The sequence below is a fragment of the Durio zibethinus genome, chromosome 20 (genome assembly GCF_047325235.1).
Source record: "Durio zibethinus cultivar Kanyao isolate XHJ-2024 chromosome 20, ASM4732523v1, whole genome shotgun sequence".
In the NCBI taxonomy this organism is placed as follows: domain Eukaryota; kingdom Viridiplantae; phylum Streptophyta; class Magnoliopsida; order Malvales; family Malvaceae; genus Durio; species Durio zibethinus.
The window spans coordinates 1,670,179-1,683,901 of NC_143181.1; the positions used below are offsets into that span (position 1 = coordinate 1,670,179).

The following is a 13,723-nucleotide window of genomic DNA, read 5'->3' on the forward strand; positions in this document are numbered from 1 at the left end:
TATTTTTTTTCAAAACCTGCACTCAGACTAGCTAGAACTAATACACCCTCTTGATACAATGGAACAATTGCACAACACAGCCCGCATGCAAGGAATTCACCATTTCAATCAGCATTAAACATGAAGAACGAGATACCATATGCCCAATTGCCCATTTCATATATCATTTTCTGACAGTTTTTTCAGAAATAATAAGGAAGAGAAATGATGAGAAAGACACTGCCATAATTTAAAGAGTAACAATTAATACAAGATTTTTTTTTTTTTTTTTGGAACAAGTGCTCAATGCCAAGAGATCACACCCAAGGCTTACAATGAAGAATTATACAAATATTCAAGACCAAGGCCAGCTCCCTCCTCACTCTAAAGGGTCTGATTAATATTCCAGGCAGCCTCTCCTATACATATCTCACAGGTCATTCTACTAGTTTAGCAACCATGAGGAGCTCTTATTCATGTGGCTGCTTCTTCACATTCTTGTTATTGTGCATCCAAACCTTGAAAACCTGCCTTTTCACCCCAACCTCAGCACAAACCTTCTCCACTTCTTCCTCATCTTGTTTATTGATCCTCCAACCCAATTTCTCCGCAAACTCCAACATCTTATCCTTCTGCTCCTGCGTAAATTTTGTCCTGAACCTCTTCTTTGACAAAACATATGGAGGCGGCGGCCGTATTCCCTCAGCGTTAGACTGGAATACATTAAGATCCTCGCTTGAAGACTCGGTCCCACCGCCACTGCCAAAGGCCACATTCATTGGTGCAATCATTGCACTTGAAGGACTTGCATGAACTGAATACTTTTGATGGTGGTGCAGCATGGTTGGAGATGGCAACGGTGGAGGCAACTGAAGAGGGTTAAGCATCAAGCTTCTTCTACTGGAATTAGCCCCGAATTGGGTCTCTCCATTAACCTCTTTGCGGTGGAAATTGCGGTGACAGTCACAGGCAGCACATTTCAAGGCCTCGAGAGTTCCTTCTTCTCCACTAGGCATGAACTCACCACAGCCATCGTAAACGTTTCCACCGATGCTGGCTGCGTGGTTCTTGAGACACTCTCGATATCTGATGACGCTTGATGGCTTTGTGTTTGAACTAATTGAAACGGGTGTAACAGCTGCACCACTGGCAGTGACCCGATCCGGGTGGGCAGATCTTCCTTGGCCAAGTGATTGCGGTCTCTGCAGGCGATGAACATGATCTAGGGTTTGAGTGCAAGTTAGAACAGAAATACCGTTATGATTCCCATCTCTCCTCTCTACTCCAGGCGAGTGATGACCAAAGCCTGAAGAACCTGGCGTTTTAACATCGTGTTCTTGACCTCTAACTTCCATAATTTAAGAGGTAATTGATGAAAAAAGAAAACTTTTTATGATCTTTTTATGCAAGCTAAACGAAGCTCACTATTCAACTAATCTTGAATCTTTTTCGGTGCTTTAGTGCGTAGCTTGAAAACTTGAAACGTTTCAAAAGAGATGATGCAAGTTGCTTATATATCTTGTTGTTTTCCCCTATCCTCTCGACATTCAGCATTATGCTGCCAAAATCCACCGACCCATACCGCTAATTTCAACCGTTACACGATCCGTAAGCTGAGATAAAAGAAGAGAGAGACTGAGAGAGAGTTGTTATGGTAACGAAAAGATATGAGAACTAACCCTCAAATAACAAATACATTAAAGTTGAAATGGGACCAAACTCACAGACCTAAACAAGAGAGAGAAAGAGATGAGCAAACAGCAGCAAACAGCAGCAAACAACAGCTAACGGCAGCAGGAACAGGCCACCAGCTTTTGCGCCTTTAGCACACCATCAAGGGGCCTAAAACATCTGTGATTAGCAAGAAAGAAAAGAGGAAATAGATTTGCGTTTGGGTTTTTGAGGTTTTGGGGTTTGGATTTGAGTTTTAGGAAAAGGATTTGTGTGCTTCTGTGCTTCCAACAAGCCAACTACATATCCAACACGAGACAGTTTGGTTGCTTGTGGTGAGGCCGGAAAGATAACAGTCAATCTCTAGAGATAGAAAAACAAAAAGAAGAAAGAGATTCTGATGAGATTAAGGGGTCTTTCTCTGTACAAAACAACCGACAATGTCATGTTCATCCCCCTCCCACGCCCTGCCACGTTTGGGTCCCACTCTTACCCTTCATTATTGCCCCTCCCCTCCCTATTTTCTTATCTCAAGTTTTAATCCACTAGACCCGCATCTCCCCAAAATGACCAAGCAGATAAGTTGTAGTACTCTTGGCTCTGATGCGACGTAGCTTTGCTTCTGCCATAAACCTCAACTTTTCTTAATAAAAAAGGTTTCCATATACTAATAAAGACTCCATTACAGGCTAAAGAAAGATCTTTAAAAACTGCTACAGATCTTCAAAACTCAAAATAGAAAAGAGTAAGAATGGAGTGAAAAAGTGAAAAAAGAGAAAATTAGGGATGGTCCACAGTGGAGTTGTTGTCCTGTTGCTGAGTGTATGGATCTGAAGCATCAAAGCCTAATGTGCGCATTCTGCAACTCTCTGGCAACACCACACCTGCCCCCAAGCAATGTCTTTACCTTTCCGTGATGCAACCGAAGGCTTTATTTGTCTCTCTGCACTTTTCCACGTTGTTTGCTTAGGTACTTGGTTGCTGATCACTGTTCTTTTTTTTTTTTTGGGGTGCAGTACAGCTTCAACCAATGGCATTTCCAACTCAAGAATCCTCACCAGGACTTTTATCACATATTTGTTTCATCACGTCAGCCGCTTTACCAGTCTGAAAATTTCCCCTTATGCTTCATATCATATCATAATTTCCCAATTCAATCACCCCTCCAGCTCCTTCATTTATGTCTACTCTTGTCACTCACTCACTCACTCCCCCATCCACCCATATTTTGAACTGCTTGTAGCTTTCTTTGGCAAGCTTTAGCAGAAGAGTCACTCTTTTATAGTATTTTAAGCCAATGTTGCCATGCAGGTTAACATAAGCTTTCATCATATTCGGAAAATGTGCATTCATAAAATGTGTACAAAGAGTAAAACAAATTCATCTTTCTTTTAAGTTACTTAAACTGCTGGTTATAATAATATTTTTTGTGTTAAAATGCAATGTTTCAGGGTCAATTTGATCAATTTTAAAACATTGAGAAAAATATTACCTTTTTTGTCTCAAAATTAATTTTTTAATCAAATAAATCAAATTTGACCATTATTTTTAAAAATAAAAAAATAAAATAAAATTTTCAAAAATTTGTAAATTTTAAGTGTTAAATTTTTTTAAAATTTTAATTCAATATACTATTTTTAAAAAATTATGTTCGTTCCAAAAAAAAAAAAAAAAAAAGCGCAAACACATAAAGTAAGATAGAGGGAATACTTAATATAACAACTTTAAACAATGTTTTTAAGGTAATTGTTAGCAAAATTTTTCTTTTAACTTGATTAACCAACAGTGTTTTTAACAAGTAATCCAAACTTATTTTTTATACAGTGAAGTTTACATACTTTTTATTACAAATAAATCATAAAATTCTTTTTTCCCTTAATAAGATAATAGTAGTTATATTTTTTTATTGGTTCCTTCATTAATAAAATTAATTGGTTCGAATCATTATTTCTTCTGAATAGTACAGCCATGAGCCAATGACTCGAATTAGTCAACAATTTGCTTATACCTTCATTAATTGCAAAGTTGAATCGGGCCTCAAGAACCTCGTAGCTTATCTGAACATAGATCATGTTATGTTGCGTTCATATTTGACTCCTAATCCTAAAAAATAAATATTGGGGGTGGAGAGCATAGGAAAAGAAATTAAATTAAGTTAAATAAGTGTTTTTCTTTCATACTTGGAATAATTGAATTTGAAAAAAAAAAAAATACAAATCTAGTAGTTTTATTTTTCTCCTCTTATTTCCTTTCAATCAATAGAAGGAAAAAATGAAAAAAAAAATTTTTTTTCTTCCATACTCTTTCATGATTAGGGCAAGAAAGGTAAGTGTGGTGTTTTATTTTTCTTCTGAAAGCGCAATTTTCAGAAAAATAAATATGATGATGCAAATATAATTTTGGTTCAAAAATCAATAAAAAAAATGATAATATAATGACAAAATTCAACCAAAATTAAAAATATAAAAACAAAATCCAATCAAATCAAAATACAGTAATAAAATTCAAGACCGGTAAAATTGCTCTTTATCACTAATAACTAGGATATACTTTCAGTTAGACCCCCACTGCTGGTCCTGGTAGACCTAGTTACTCTGACCCAGCAAAAATGGGCCGGGCTGACGCAGCAACCTCTTTTGGTTTCTTGTGTTTGTTATATGTGTAAATAATCTATAAGACTTGTGTATTCATAGCTTGTCCTCTATCCATTTAAATAGATGGTAAGATTAATTTTAATAAGATTAAAAATAGTAATAAAAATTATCATAACTGTAATTGAAAAAAATTTCATTAAAAATTTATGCTAGATCAATCTTACTCGAGTTAGTATTTGGATTCAATAGGTGATACGATGAGCTCAATTGCACTACAATTAATGTGAGGTTAGCGTGGTAGAATCCAAATCCCCAACTTATGATTCATTTGGATGGGAGATGAGATTGATTTTAGTAAAATTGAAAATAATTGTACAAATAAGATTAGTAACTATAGCGATAAGATTAAATATTGTAACGGTAAAATTAAAATCAGTGATAAAATAATTATTTGAATGTAAAAACAGTGATGACGGTGAAGTGAAAAGAAAAAATGACTATTAAAGATATTTGAATAAAACTTATATTAACAAAAATTTTAAATTATTTAATATTTATAAAATTAATTAAAATTTTATATTATTTATTAATTTATTATTAATAAATAAAACTTATTATAATAAATTAATAAATTTATTTTATAATTTTTTTTAAAAAAATAAAAATTTAAAGTATAAAGATAATTTTATCTTTGTAATATAAAATGAAAGATAAAAAAAAAAAATAAAGTCCAATGCATTTTTTTAACCGGAGCTAAATCCTCCAATAAAGAAAAGCAGATAAACGTGAGGAAGCTTTGATGTCCAAACGGATATTAAACATCAATGAGTACAAATTTGGTTAGTAACTATACCTCGCTGGAGGTACGGTTGAAACCAAATGAAGCCTTAGTCTAGTATAGCCGTCGGTTCTTCCCATTGTTTCTAGAGCTTATTACAACAGCTAATTGCCAGTTTCTTGATGACTGATCTTCAGGGTATGTTTTAATCTAAAACTTTGCTTCATGTTATATATGCTCCTGCTTACAGGCCAAGAGTTGCCACTTAATCACTTGCCTATAATAATTTATTTATTCTATATTAGAAGTTGAACTGCATCTAGTTGAGATTTGGAATGCAAATTTGAGAATCTTACAAAGGAGTTGTTCCTTTTAATGATGATTTGCAGAAGCTGTTTTCAGACGTCAGATTCATCCATTTCTATCATAACTTAGATGCTGGAAAATCGACTTCCTACAATTAGCAATGACAAATATATGTATATTTTTATTACACAGACCATAGATACTATTATTCACTCCTTAATTCTCTCCCTTGTCGACGATCTCAACGAAAAGGATGCAAAAGGGCCTAAAGCACATTTCTTTGTTACACTATTTTGGAGCACAAGCAAAGCATAACATCCTTGTCGTAGATAGATTTTTAATGCTCTCACAATCGAGACAGCCATGGGCGACCAATTGAAGCACTTGAGTGTGAAAAAAGAACCTCATCTTTCTCTTCAGCTGTCATGGCTCTTCCCTCTTCATCTTCTCTACCTCTTCCATTACGTGCAAGTATCATTACACTGGGGCATGGTAATAATCCCCCATTGTTATCAAACTTCATGTCCATTAAAATATTCATTTTACCTCTTAGAAAATTGTCCTTAGCTGCCCATCTTTGAATTTTACCTGAAGTGGTTTTCGGAACACTTCCACTCTTTACAAGAACTACCATCCCTATTTCGACTTCTTCTTGATTCAAAACAGCTTCTCTGATTCTTTGACATATGTTCCTCAAAATCTTATTATCTTTTTCACTCCTCTGCATCTCTGCAACAAGAACGATCATTCTTGAAATATCGAATGCAGCGAGACAACCTCCTCTAATAAACTGTAGGCAACTATTATAAGCTGCGGTCTCTATGTAATGAGGGTGCATATCTTGACCGTTTGTGAGCTTAATGACGTCAAGGCAACGACCTGTCACGAAGAGAAATCTTTCTTCCCCTTTCACAATTCCTCTATCTCCTGTTCGGACATAACACCGGCTAACCTTGTTGCTCAATCTACCTTTAAATATATCTTGAGTTAAGGAAGGATGGCCTAGGTAGCCAGAGGCATTGCTTGGAGATGAAACCCAAATCTCACCCTCAATTCCATCCTCAACAGGCTCATGGGTGTCCTCATTTACGACTATAATTTGCATGTCCTCTTCTTCTTCATTAGCAAGTAGTGCACTTGGTAAGAGCCTGTTATGAGAAGGAAAATTAGGTAAACTGGAGTTTCCAGAGTTGTCATTGTTTCTCCACGCTGTGGAAACAAATGTGCAGCTCTCTGCTAAGCCATAAGATGGAGAGATTGACAATGAGTTTAGTCCAAAAGGCTTAAACACAAGTAGAAATTCTTCAACTGATGCCTTGTAAATCGGCTCATTGATGATAATGAGATTTCTCAAGCTCCATAAATTAATAGGTGACTTCCTTTTTCAACTCCACCACGCTTCACGACTAGTGGCAGGGTGAATGATGGAACTGGAGTACAAGTGGCCTTGAACTCTGTAATTAGCTCGAGCCATAGCCTAGGCCGGTTAACAAAAGCTCCAGGTGATGTTAACACGCATGTTGCACCAGAGACAATGGTCAATAACAGAAACATTAGGCCACAATCATGGTACTGAGGTAACCAAGAGACAATAACACTATTTGGATGCAAATCATAAGCTTTCCTGGCTGTCCTAACATTGTGAGCTGCTGATCCAGCTGTCAGAAGTACTGGCTTTGGGATCCCTGTTGCACCTGAGGTGTATTGAATCAAGCAAATTTCATCAGGTTTGCAACCATTATAAAACATACAACCCACTCTTGGATCTAAATTTTTATGTTTGACATCTCCAGTAGAAGTCCACCTCATGTTTTGTAACATCTCTGCAAGCCTCTTGTCTTTAGAGGGCAAAGAGAGATATTGCTGAACCCTTGTGATATAATCATGGTGAGCAATGGCAGCTTTTGGCTTTGTCTGGGAGAGAACTCTGACTAGGTGGTGATAGTTTTCTTGGCCAAAAGAAGGGTCTGGTGGGAATATGGGCACGCTCAAAAGGCCAGCTCTTTGACACCCAAAAATGATCTCAACAAGCTCTAGCCCAGGTGAGCATAAAATGATTACGGTGTCACCTCTTTGTAATGAAAGGAGTAGCTGAAAAGAAATGGACTGCACTGAATCATTGAGTTGAGCATAGGTAAGTGTTGAGCCGTTGCTTACATTGGTCGAGCCATCTTCAGGCCAAATGAAGGCTGGCTTCGACCTAAAGGCTGGTAGGCTAGCCCATATGGGAAGGTATTGGTCAACAACTGGTAGGTCTGGGAGAGAGGGATCGTAGTTTTCATAATTCATATTTTTCTTGTTCTGTGTTTCATTGATAGTTTGTCTACCTATTAATCCCACTTTTATAGTGAGGCATGCTAGGTCAGCGTTGGGGATAATGTGTCAATTTTGTCCCCAGTGAAGAACATGAATACTAAAAGAGAAAAGAAGAAAATATTCTGCGAGAATATCCCAGTATGATCCTCCCACCTTTCACTGTCAATTAGTAAAAGAATTTCACCTTATCGACGTTTGTTTGTACATCATTGTCATTGTGAATTCATCACATTCCAGGTGGCTGTTTCTTAACTATAATGCGAGCTTCTGGCCTTCTCCAAGCCGTCCTGGACATATGTGGATTAAGAATGGAATATTAGGAGCAATAATGCGGCTGGTGATGGATACTAGAACAATTTAAAAACATATGAAGAGCTAATGATTGGTTCTTAAAAAATCTCCTTAAAGGTTTTACCAGGTAATATGGACTAGGTCAGGAATACACTTTGCGGAAATCCCCAGAGCTTGATAATTGCGAGGAAAATGCGGCAAATAGATAATGAAAAAACAAAAGCCTAAAGGAATCATTTTGCTAGTTCAGATCTTGTTGGCCACGGCATCATGCCGCGAACAAAGTTCTTACACGATAGAGTTCCAAAGGGTAGCCGAGAGAAATGAAATGTAGAGAATTGTTTATAGCTCCATAGATGACTAAGGTGATGGTAGAGCACCTGCTCGCATAAGTGAACCCATCTTGGGTCCCAAATGAAGAGTGGCTTGGACTTAGAGCTGGTTCGCCCATATGAGAAGATATTGTCCATAACTTCTTGTTTTACCATGATTGAAAACAGTGGTAACTTCTTGTACCATCAGCACTTGGAGTTACATCGGCTCACCATCTAATTAGAAGACATGGATTTGCTGCAACCTTGTCTCACAGTTCAAAACTTCCATGTCAAATTGACCAAGGCACCCCCATAAAAAGCAGCTCCTGAATATCATGTCCCATACAAATATCAACGTCATCCAATCATAGGAATGACAATCAAACTTCGGGTGCCAACGGTACCAGTTACCAAGTGTCCATGGTTGTCCCTGCTATATTAAACTTGGAATTTCAGGTAATCATTCTTCGTCTAGATTTTCCATCTTTCCGGTGTCAATATCATAAAGCAGTATTCCATATAGCTCTAAAGGGAGTAAGACAGGCTTTAGCATAGATGGTCATTGATTAAGAGAAGAAGACTCTGACTTAAAACATGTGCAGCAGTTAAGAAAATTTACAAACATGCAGCCAGAAATCAGACAGTTCAAGAGACGCAAAGCCACAACAGCAGTGAATTGCACTCTATTAATGTCCTATATGAGACAGTTGACAACTAAAACTGGTGTCCTTCTACAAAGACCAAAGAACTGGGCAGCATGTTTATTCAATCTCAAAGAAGATTTACGAGGCCAAGTTAATAGCTTTCAGAACAGTAATTTCACACGAACATTTTCCTTTGAAGTGCCTGCCCTTCAAGTTGATCAATGGATTGTAACAAATGCCAATCATTGCCCCCAAGCACAGGCCCTAATAACATAACAGACAGAAAAATCATTACAAAAGCATTGTAAAGAATTGTTAAAACCGACAAAGTCCAAACTTCAATTATGTAAAAGGTAAAGCGCCCACAAAAAAATAGAAAAAAGAAATAGATTGCATCCAGGGATCATGAGCATGCACTTTCAGAGAGGTAAGTGTAAGAAACACAAGATCATGGATATAATCTCGTGGTGATTTTTGTAGCTTACCATGTAAATCTGGATCATAATTGACTCCACAGAGAATCCCAATCTACTAATTTATAAGTAAGTGGAGGGTATGACTTAGGTAGATTACCCATATATGTGAACTACTTGGCAGAAGAATTTCATATTATCCATTTGCCAAAATCAAACCATTTAAGAGTCCTTGCTATAAGGTGAGGGTGGGTGTTTGGATCAATATAAACATGAATGAGAGAGAATACTAAAAAACAGCAAGCATAAGCTTACCATCATACCATAAGACAATGATGAATGTAAACTCGGGGTCATTTTTGGAGTTCACCGATAAACCCAAAAGAATCCCAAGAAAATGCTACTGGGCCACACATGTTTACATTTTCTCCACTGAGTCTTTTGGTCACAAATTTTTTAGTATGGTAGGAGTATCAAACATAAGGAATAATCTATCTCTATTCATATCTCAATATCAATTAGGTCAATGGTGAAAATTACTTCTTTAACTAGGATTCCACATGGAAATTTAACTGAACTTCTTTAAACAGAGGTTAACAACAATTTAAAAAGTATAGAAAGTTTATGACATTTGGAAACCAGTACCTTGTTCAAAAGTAAAGAAGCAAGATAAGAAAATTTCCTTAGACTAATCCTTATTCAGGGTTTTTTAACTTAAACTAGTGAAAGAGATGCACCTTCACAACAATCTAAGAATATAATTAAAGGAAAGGTGCTAAAGTGTAGACTATCAATCAGCAACAAGATTCTCTAAACTTTGCATGAAATTCTATCAAGTAGAATGGGAATCCAAATCCTGAAGATTCCAAAATGAACAACGTTAGAGAGCTAAAGCAATGGGCAATATCACACTTGCATTGAAGATTCTACTACAATTCCCAGCAATGTAACAAAAGAGTTTCAGGCACATAAAACATAGAAGGCCGAAAAGCATATAAAGATAGAAAGGCTCCACGTGCCATTTATCTCCAACATAAACCTTGACTTATACCATTCAGTACACAAGAGGACCACCCACATGGGATCAAGGCTAGATATGGCACAAGAGATCCATGTTAATTAACACTCGTAATATAAACTTCTACGATGAAATGATCGTGGACACAAAAATATTTAATCATAAAACACTGGTTAGTTTGAACATGGAATCTAGAGTATCACAATGATCCCAATTTCACACCCCAAACAGATCCTCCTCAAAGGTGATGCAACTTGCACGTTCCACTTTTAGGCAAACTAATATCTACTGGTACTTCCGTTTAACTCTATGTGCAATGATGGCCAAATTCTTTCAAAGTAGAGGCTAGGTCTACCACATGCAGTCCAAACATCTATTCACATTGTCTTGTTTCAAATGCAAAAAATTGACTAAATTATCTTCAAGGTGTTTTCCTCCCAACATGACCATATATCTACACATGCTCTCCCTATTACTATCTCCATATTTGATATCCAGATTTGACTCTTTTAAATAGATAATATATAAACTATTACTCAAGTTCCAAGCTAAAAAATAAACAAGTTAACTGGATTGCCATAGCATGCACATTGAAGGAATATATGGATGAGAATGAAAATAGAATTGGCTTTACTTGCATAACATTCTACTCAATGTTAGTAAAACTATACCATCAGCATCCTTTTAATGTTCAATAAAAAACATATATCCTTTTTCTTCTCGATGGAAGGATCCACCCGTTTGTTGTCTTTCTAACTTTCTTTATGAAGTGCTCTACAAATTAATATCACATTTCAGAACGCTTTTCAGATGTTGACGCAAATCCTGTAAGTTTCCTAGAGTTAAAAGAGGCTAGTTCCCTTTTTCTCAATTTATTTCCCCCAGGTCATGATATCACATTGCAAGGTATGTATAATACCCAAGTGTGTAAAATTTAGTCCCTTAACAGGAGTTCAGATTCTATGACTTCAATAACTCTTTTAAGAGCTAAAGACAGCAAAGTAATAAATTTCAAGTCTAACAGATAGCACTTCAAATAAATGCCTTTTAGTCACTATCAATCCTACTTCAAAAGCACAATGTTAAAATGAATCTTCTACAGGGCACAAAAAGTAACAACAGGTAAGCCGTTAAAATAGATAATGTCATATGTCTCCTAATTGGCATCAACCCATCAACCCAGCTCCTAAAAAGCAAGGAAAAACAAATTTTTTTAATGAAATGCAACTAATACTAATAACACCAAAATATGCAAAGAAAACTTTTTGTTCCAAGAAAAAAGATCATACCCAAGGTTGAGAATGCTATTAATGGGGTCGAGAAGCTGGGGTTGCTGTTGATGTTGTTGCTGCTCCTCCTGCTGAGGCGGAGGAAGACTAGCACCAGCAGCAACCACGGTAGCACTAGAAGGCGCTCCTTTGGCCTCCACAAACCTCCAAAGATACCATGAAGCAACTGACCTGTACGGCCTCCACTTCTCACACAACTGATCCATCTGCGAAGGCCTCGGCAACTCCTCCAAATTGTAGAGCAATTGAACCCCTTTCCGAACCCCGAGATCATTAATCGGCAAAACATCGGGTCTATGAAGCGAGAAAATCATAAACATATGAACCGACCAAGAACCGATCCCATTTACCATTGTAAGCATGGTAAAAAGTGATTTGTCATCCATATTTACAATCGCCGGATCCGATAATATCCCCGTCTGGTATTTTCTCGCGAGATCATGAAGGTAACTCGCTTTTCGTCCCGAGACACCAATTTGTCGGAGTTGTTGAGGGGTTAAGGAAAGAACAGTTTCGGGAGCGACACCGTTTTCGCCCCCGCAGAGAGCGATGAAGCGACTGTAGATGGAAGTGCCGGCTTTGAAAGCCAGCTGTTGGTAGAGAATGCTTCGAGTGAGAGCGAGGAAAGGGGTTTGGAAAGTATCAAAGGTTGGAGGTGGATGGAGATCGATTAAGGAGGCGAGAAGGGGATCGGCGTTGCGGAGGTGGTGGATGGCGTTTTCGACCTCACCTTCGCAAGAGAGGGACCGGGCCACGATTCTTGGAACCACCGCTAGGGCTCGATGTTGAGTGAGTTTTGTTTTGGGAGTTTTGGCGACGGTTTTAGGCGGTTCCGTTACGGATGTTGAGGGAGTCGTTGCTTGTTGGGAGGCATTAGGGTCAGAGTTCGGGTCTGGGGAGAGCTTCCGGATCTTTCTAGGACGCAAAGGGATTTTCGAAGCAGGGGACGAGGTTGGGGGAGGAACGTTGGAGAGTTCCGTTGGAGCAGGGGCTACGACCGCGGAGGTGACGGTGGTAACGGCGGCGATGGAGGTATTATTCGGATTTTGAGTTTGGGTTTGAGCTTGCGTTTGGGCGGAGGAAGAGTCGTTAGAGGGCTGAGATTGAGCCTGTGGTTGAGACTGTGCCGGGGTTTGTTCGCCCATGTGAGATCGATCAAAATCTGAGTTACAATTAGAAATCAGTGATTGACTCTGTTAATGACGACGGTGTTGAAGTTGGCAGTTGGCTGCGGGGCTAGGGTTACGGGGAGAAGTAGTGGGAAGAAGACACCGGCGAATGGAGTGATTATATGGAGTGGAAAGACTCGAAACAGAGAAAATTGGAGTGACTGACTCTTTTTTTATTTAATGTATAAAAAATCTGCACCTGTCAATCTAAACTGTGTTTTATTCGCTTCTCAGTTTCGTCCCAACAAGTGCGAAAAGTTTGATCATTTATTTATATTCCACGCTCGGTTACAGCGCGTGTGTAGCATCTTATAAAAGGTGTATTGAAAGATTAGTGTATTTATATAAAATATTAAATTTGGTATTTATATTATTTTTATATAAAAATTATATTTTTTATTTTATATTAATATAAAATATACAATTTTTTTTTTTAATTTTTTAAATTTATATATAATTATTATTAAAATTTTAAATTTTATTTATTTTTATATTGTATTCGTATGTATCATTATGTTGTACTTTAAATATTATATCGTGCTTTATATTATTAAATGTTAAAAAAGTCTATCCTCTAGCTCAATTAAAGCAGGCCAACTGGTAGCCCTACTTCAGCACCGTCCGACGGGTCATAGTTCAGCAAAAGGGTCTACCAGTCTAGCCCAACCAAAGCAGGCCAAGGGGTAGCCTTAATCCAAGGTCCCAAAAAAAACTACCTGCAATTAAGGCAGCGGTCCTCATTTTGGATCCTCTTCAGCTAACTAGGAAAAAGGAGCAAGTCGATACTTTCAGAATGGACTGACCAGTAATGGAACGTTTGGTGTACACATGTCCCACATCGAAACTAGCAGTAGTTTCGTTACCAACAGCGGCCTCGTTTCCTCGTCAGCTTTCTTCATTCATATTTTTCACGTGGACCGATTTAAATTTCTGGTGCAAAG

At 37.6% G+C, this 13,723-nt stretch overlaps 1 protein-coding gene and 1 pseudogene across 2 annotated transcripts; both read right to left on the reverse strand.

Moving 5' to 3' along the window:
- Positions 1–205: 205 nt before the first annotated feature.
- LOC111314811 (zinc-finger homeodomain protein 2 pseudogene) lies at positions 206–2,162 on the reverse strand (annotated as a pseudogene). The gene is made up of 2 exons (XR_016330605.1): positions 1,708–2,162; positions 206–1,592 (listed from the first exon to the last, which is right to left on the reverse strand). The product of XR_016330605.1 is annotated as a zinc-finger homeodomain protein 2 pseudogene (transcript).
- Positions 2,163–8,144: 5,982 nt separating this feature from the next.
- LOC111315076 (alkylbase DNA glycosidase-like protein mag2) lies at positions 8,145–13,025 on the reverse strand. The gene is made up of 2 exons (XM_089749124.1): positions 11,614–13,025; positions 8,145–9,157 (listed from the first exon to the last, which is right to left on the reverse strand). Exons 1-2 carry the CDS (start codon positions 12,756–12,758, stop codon positions 9,136–9,138), a joined length of 1,167 nt encoding a protein of 388 aa, XP_089605250.1. The 5' UTR covers positions 12,759–13,025; the 3' UTR covers positions 8,145–9,135.
- Positions 13,026–13,723: the final 698 nt, after the last annotated feature.

What these genes read in the sequence shown, in the direction of transcription:
- LOC111315076 (XM_089749124.1), bottom strand. Translation starts at nt 12,758, where the DNA reads ATGGGCGAACAAACCCCGGCACAGTCTCAACCACAGGCTCAATCTCAG. An exon ending in AATAGCATTCTCAACCTTGG is followed by an intron (nt 9,158 to 11,613) that starts GTATGATCTTTT and finishes TTATGTTATTAG; the next exon opens with GGCCTGTGCTTGGGGGCAAT.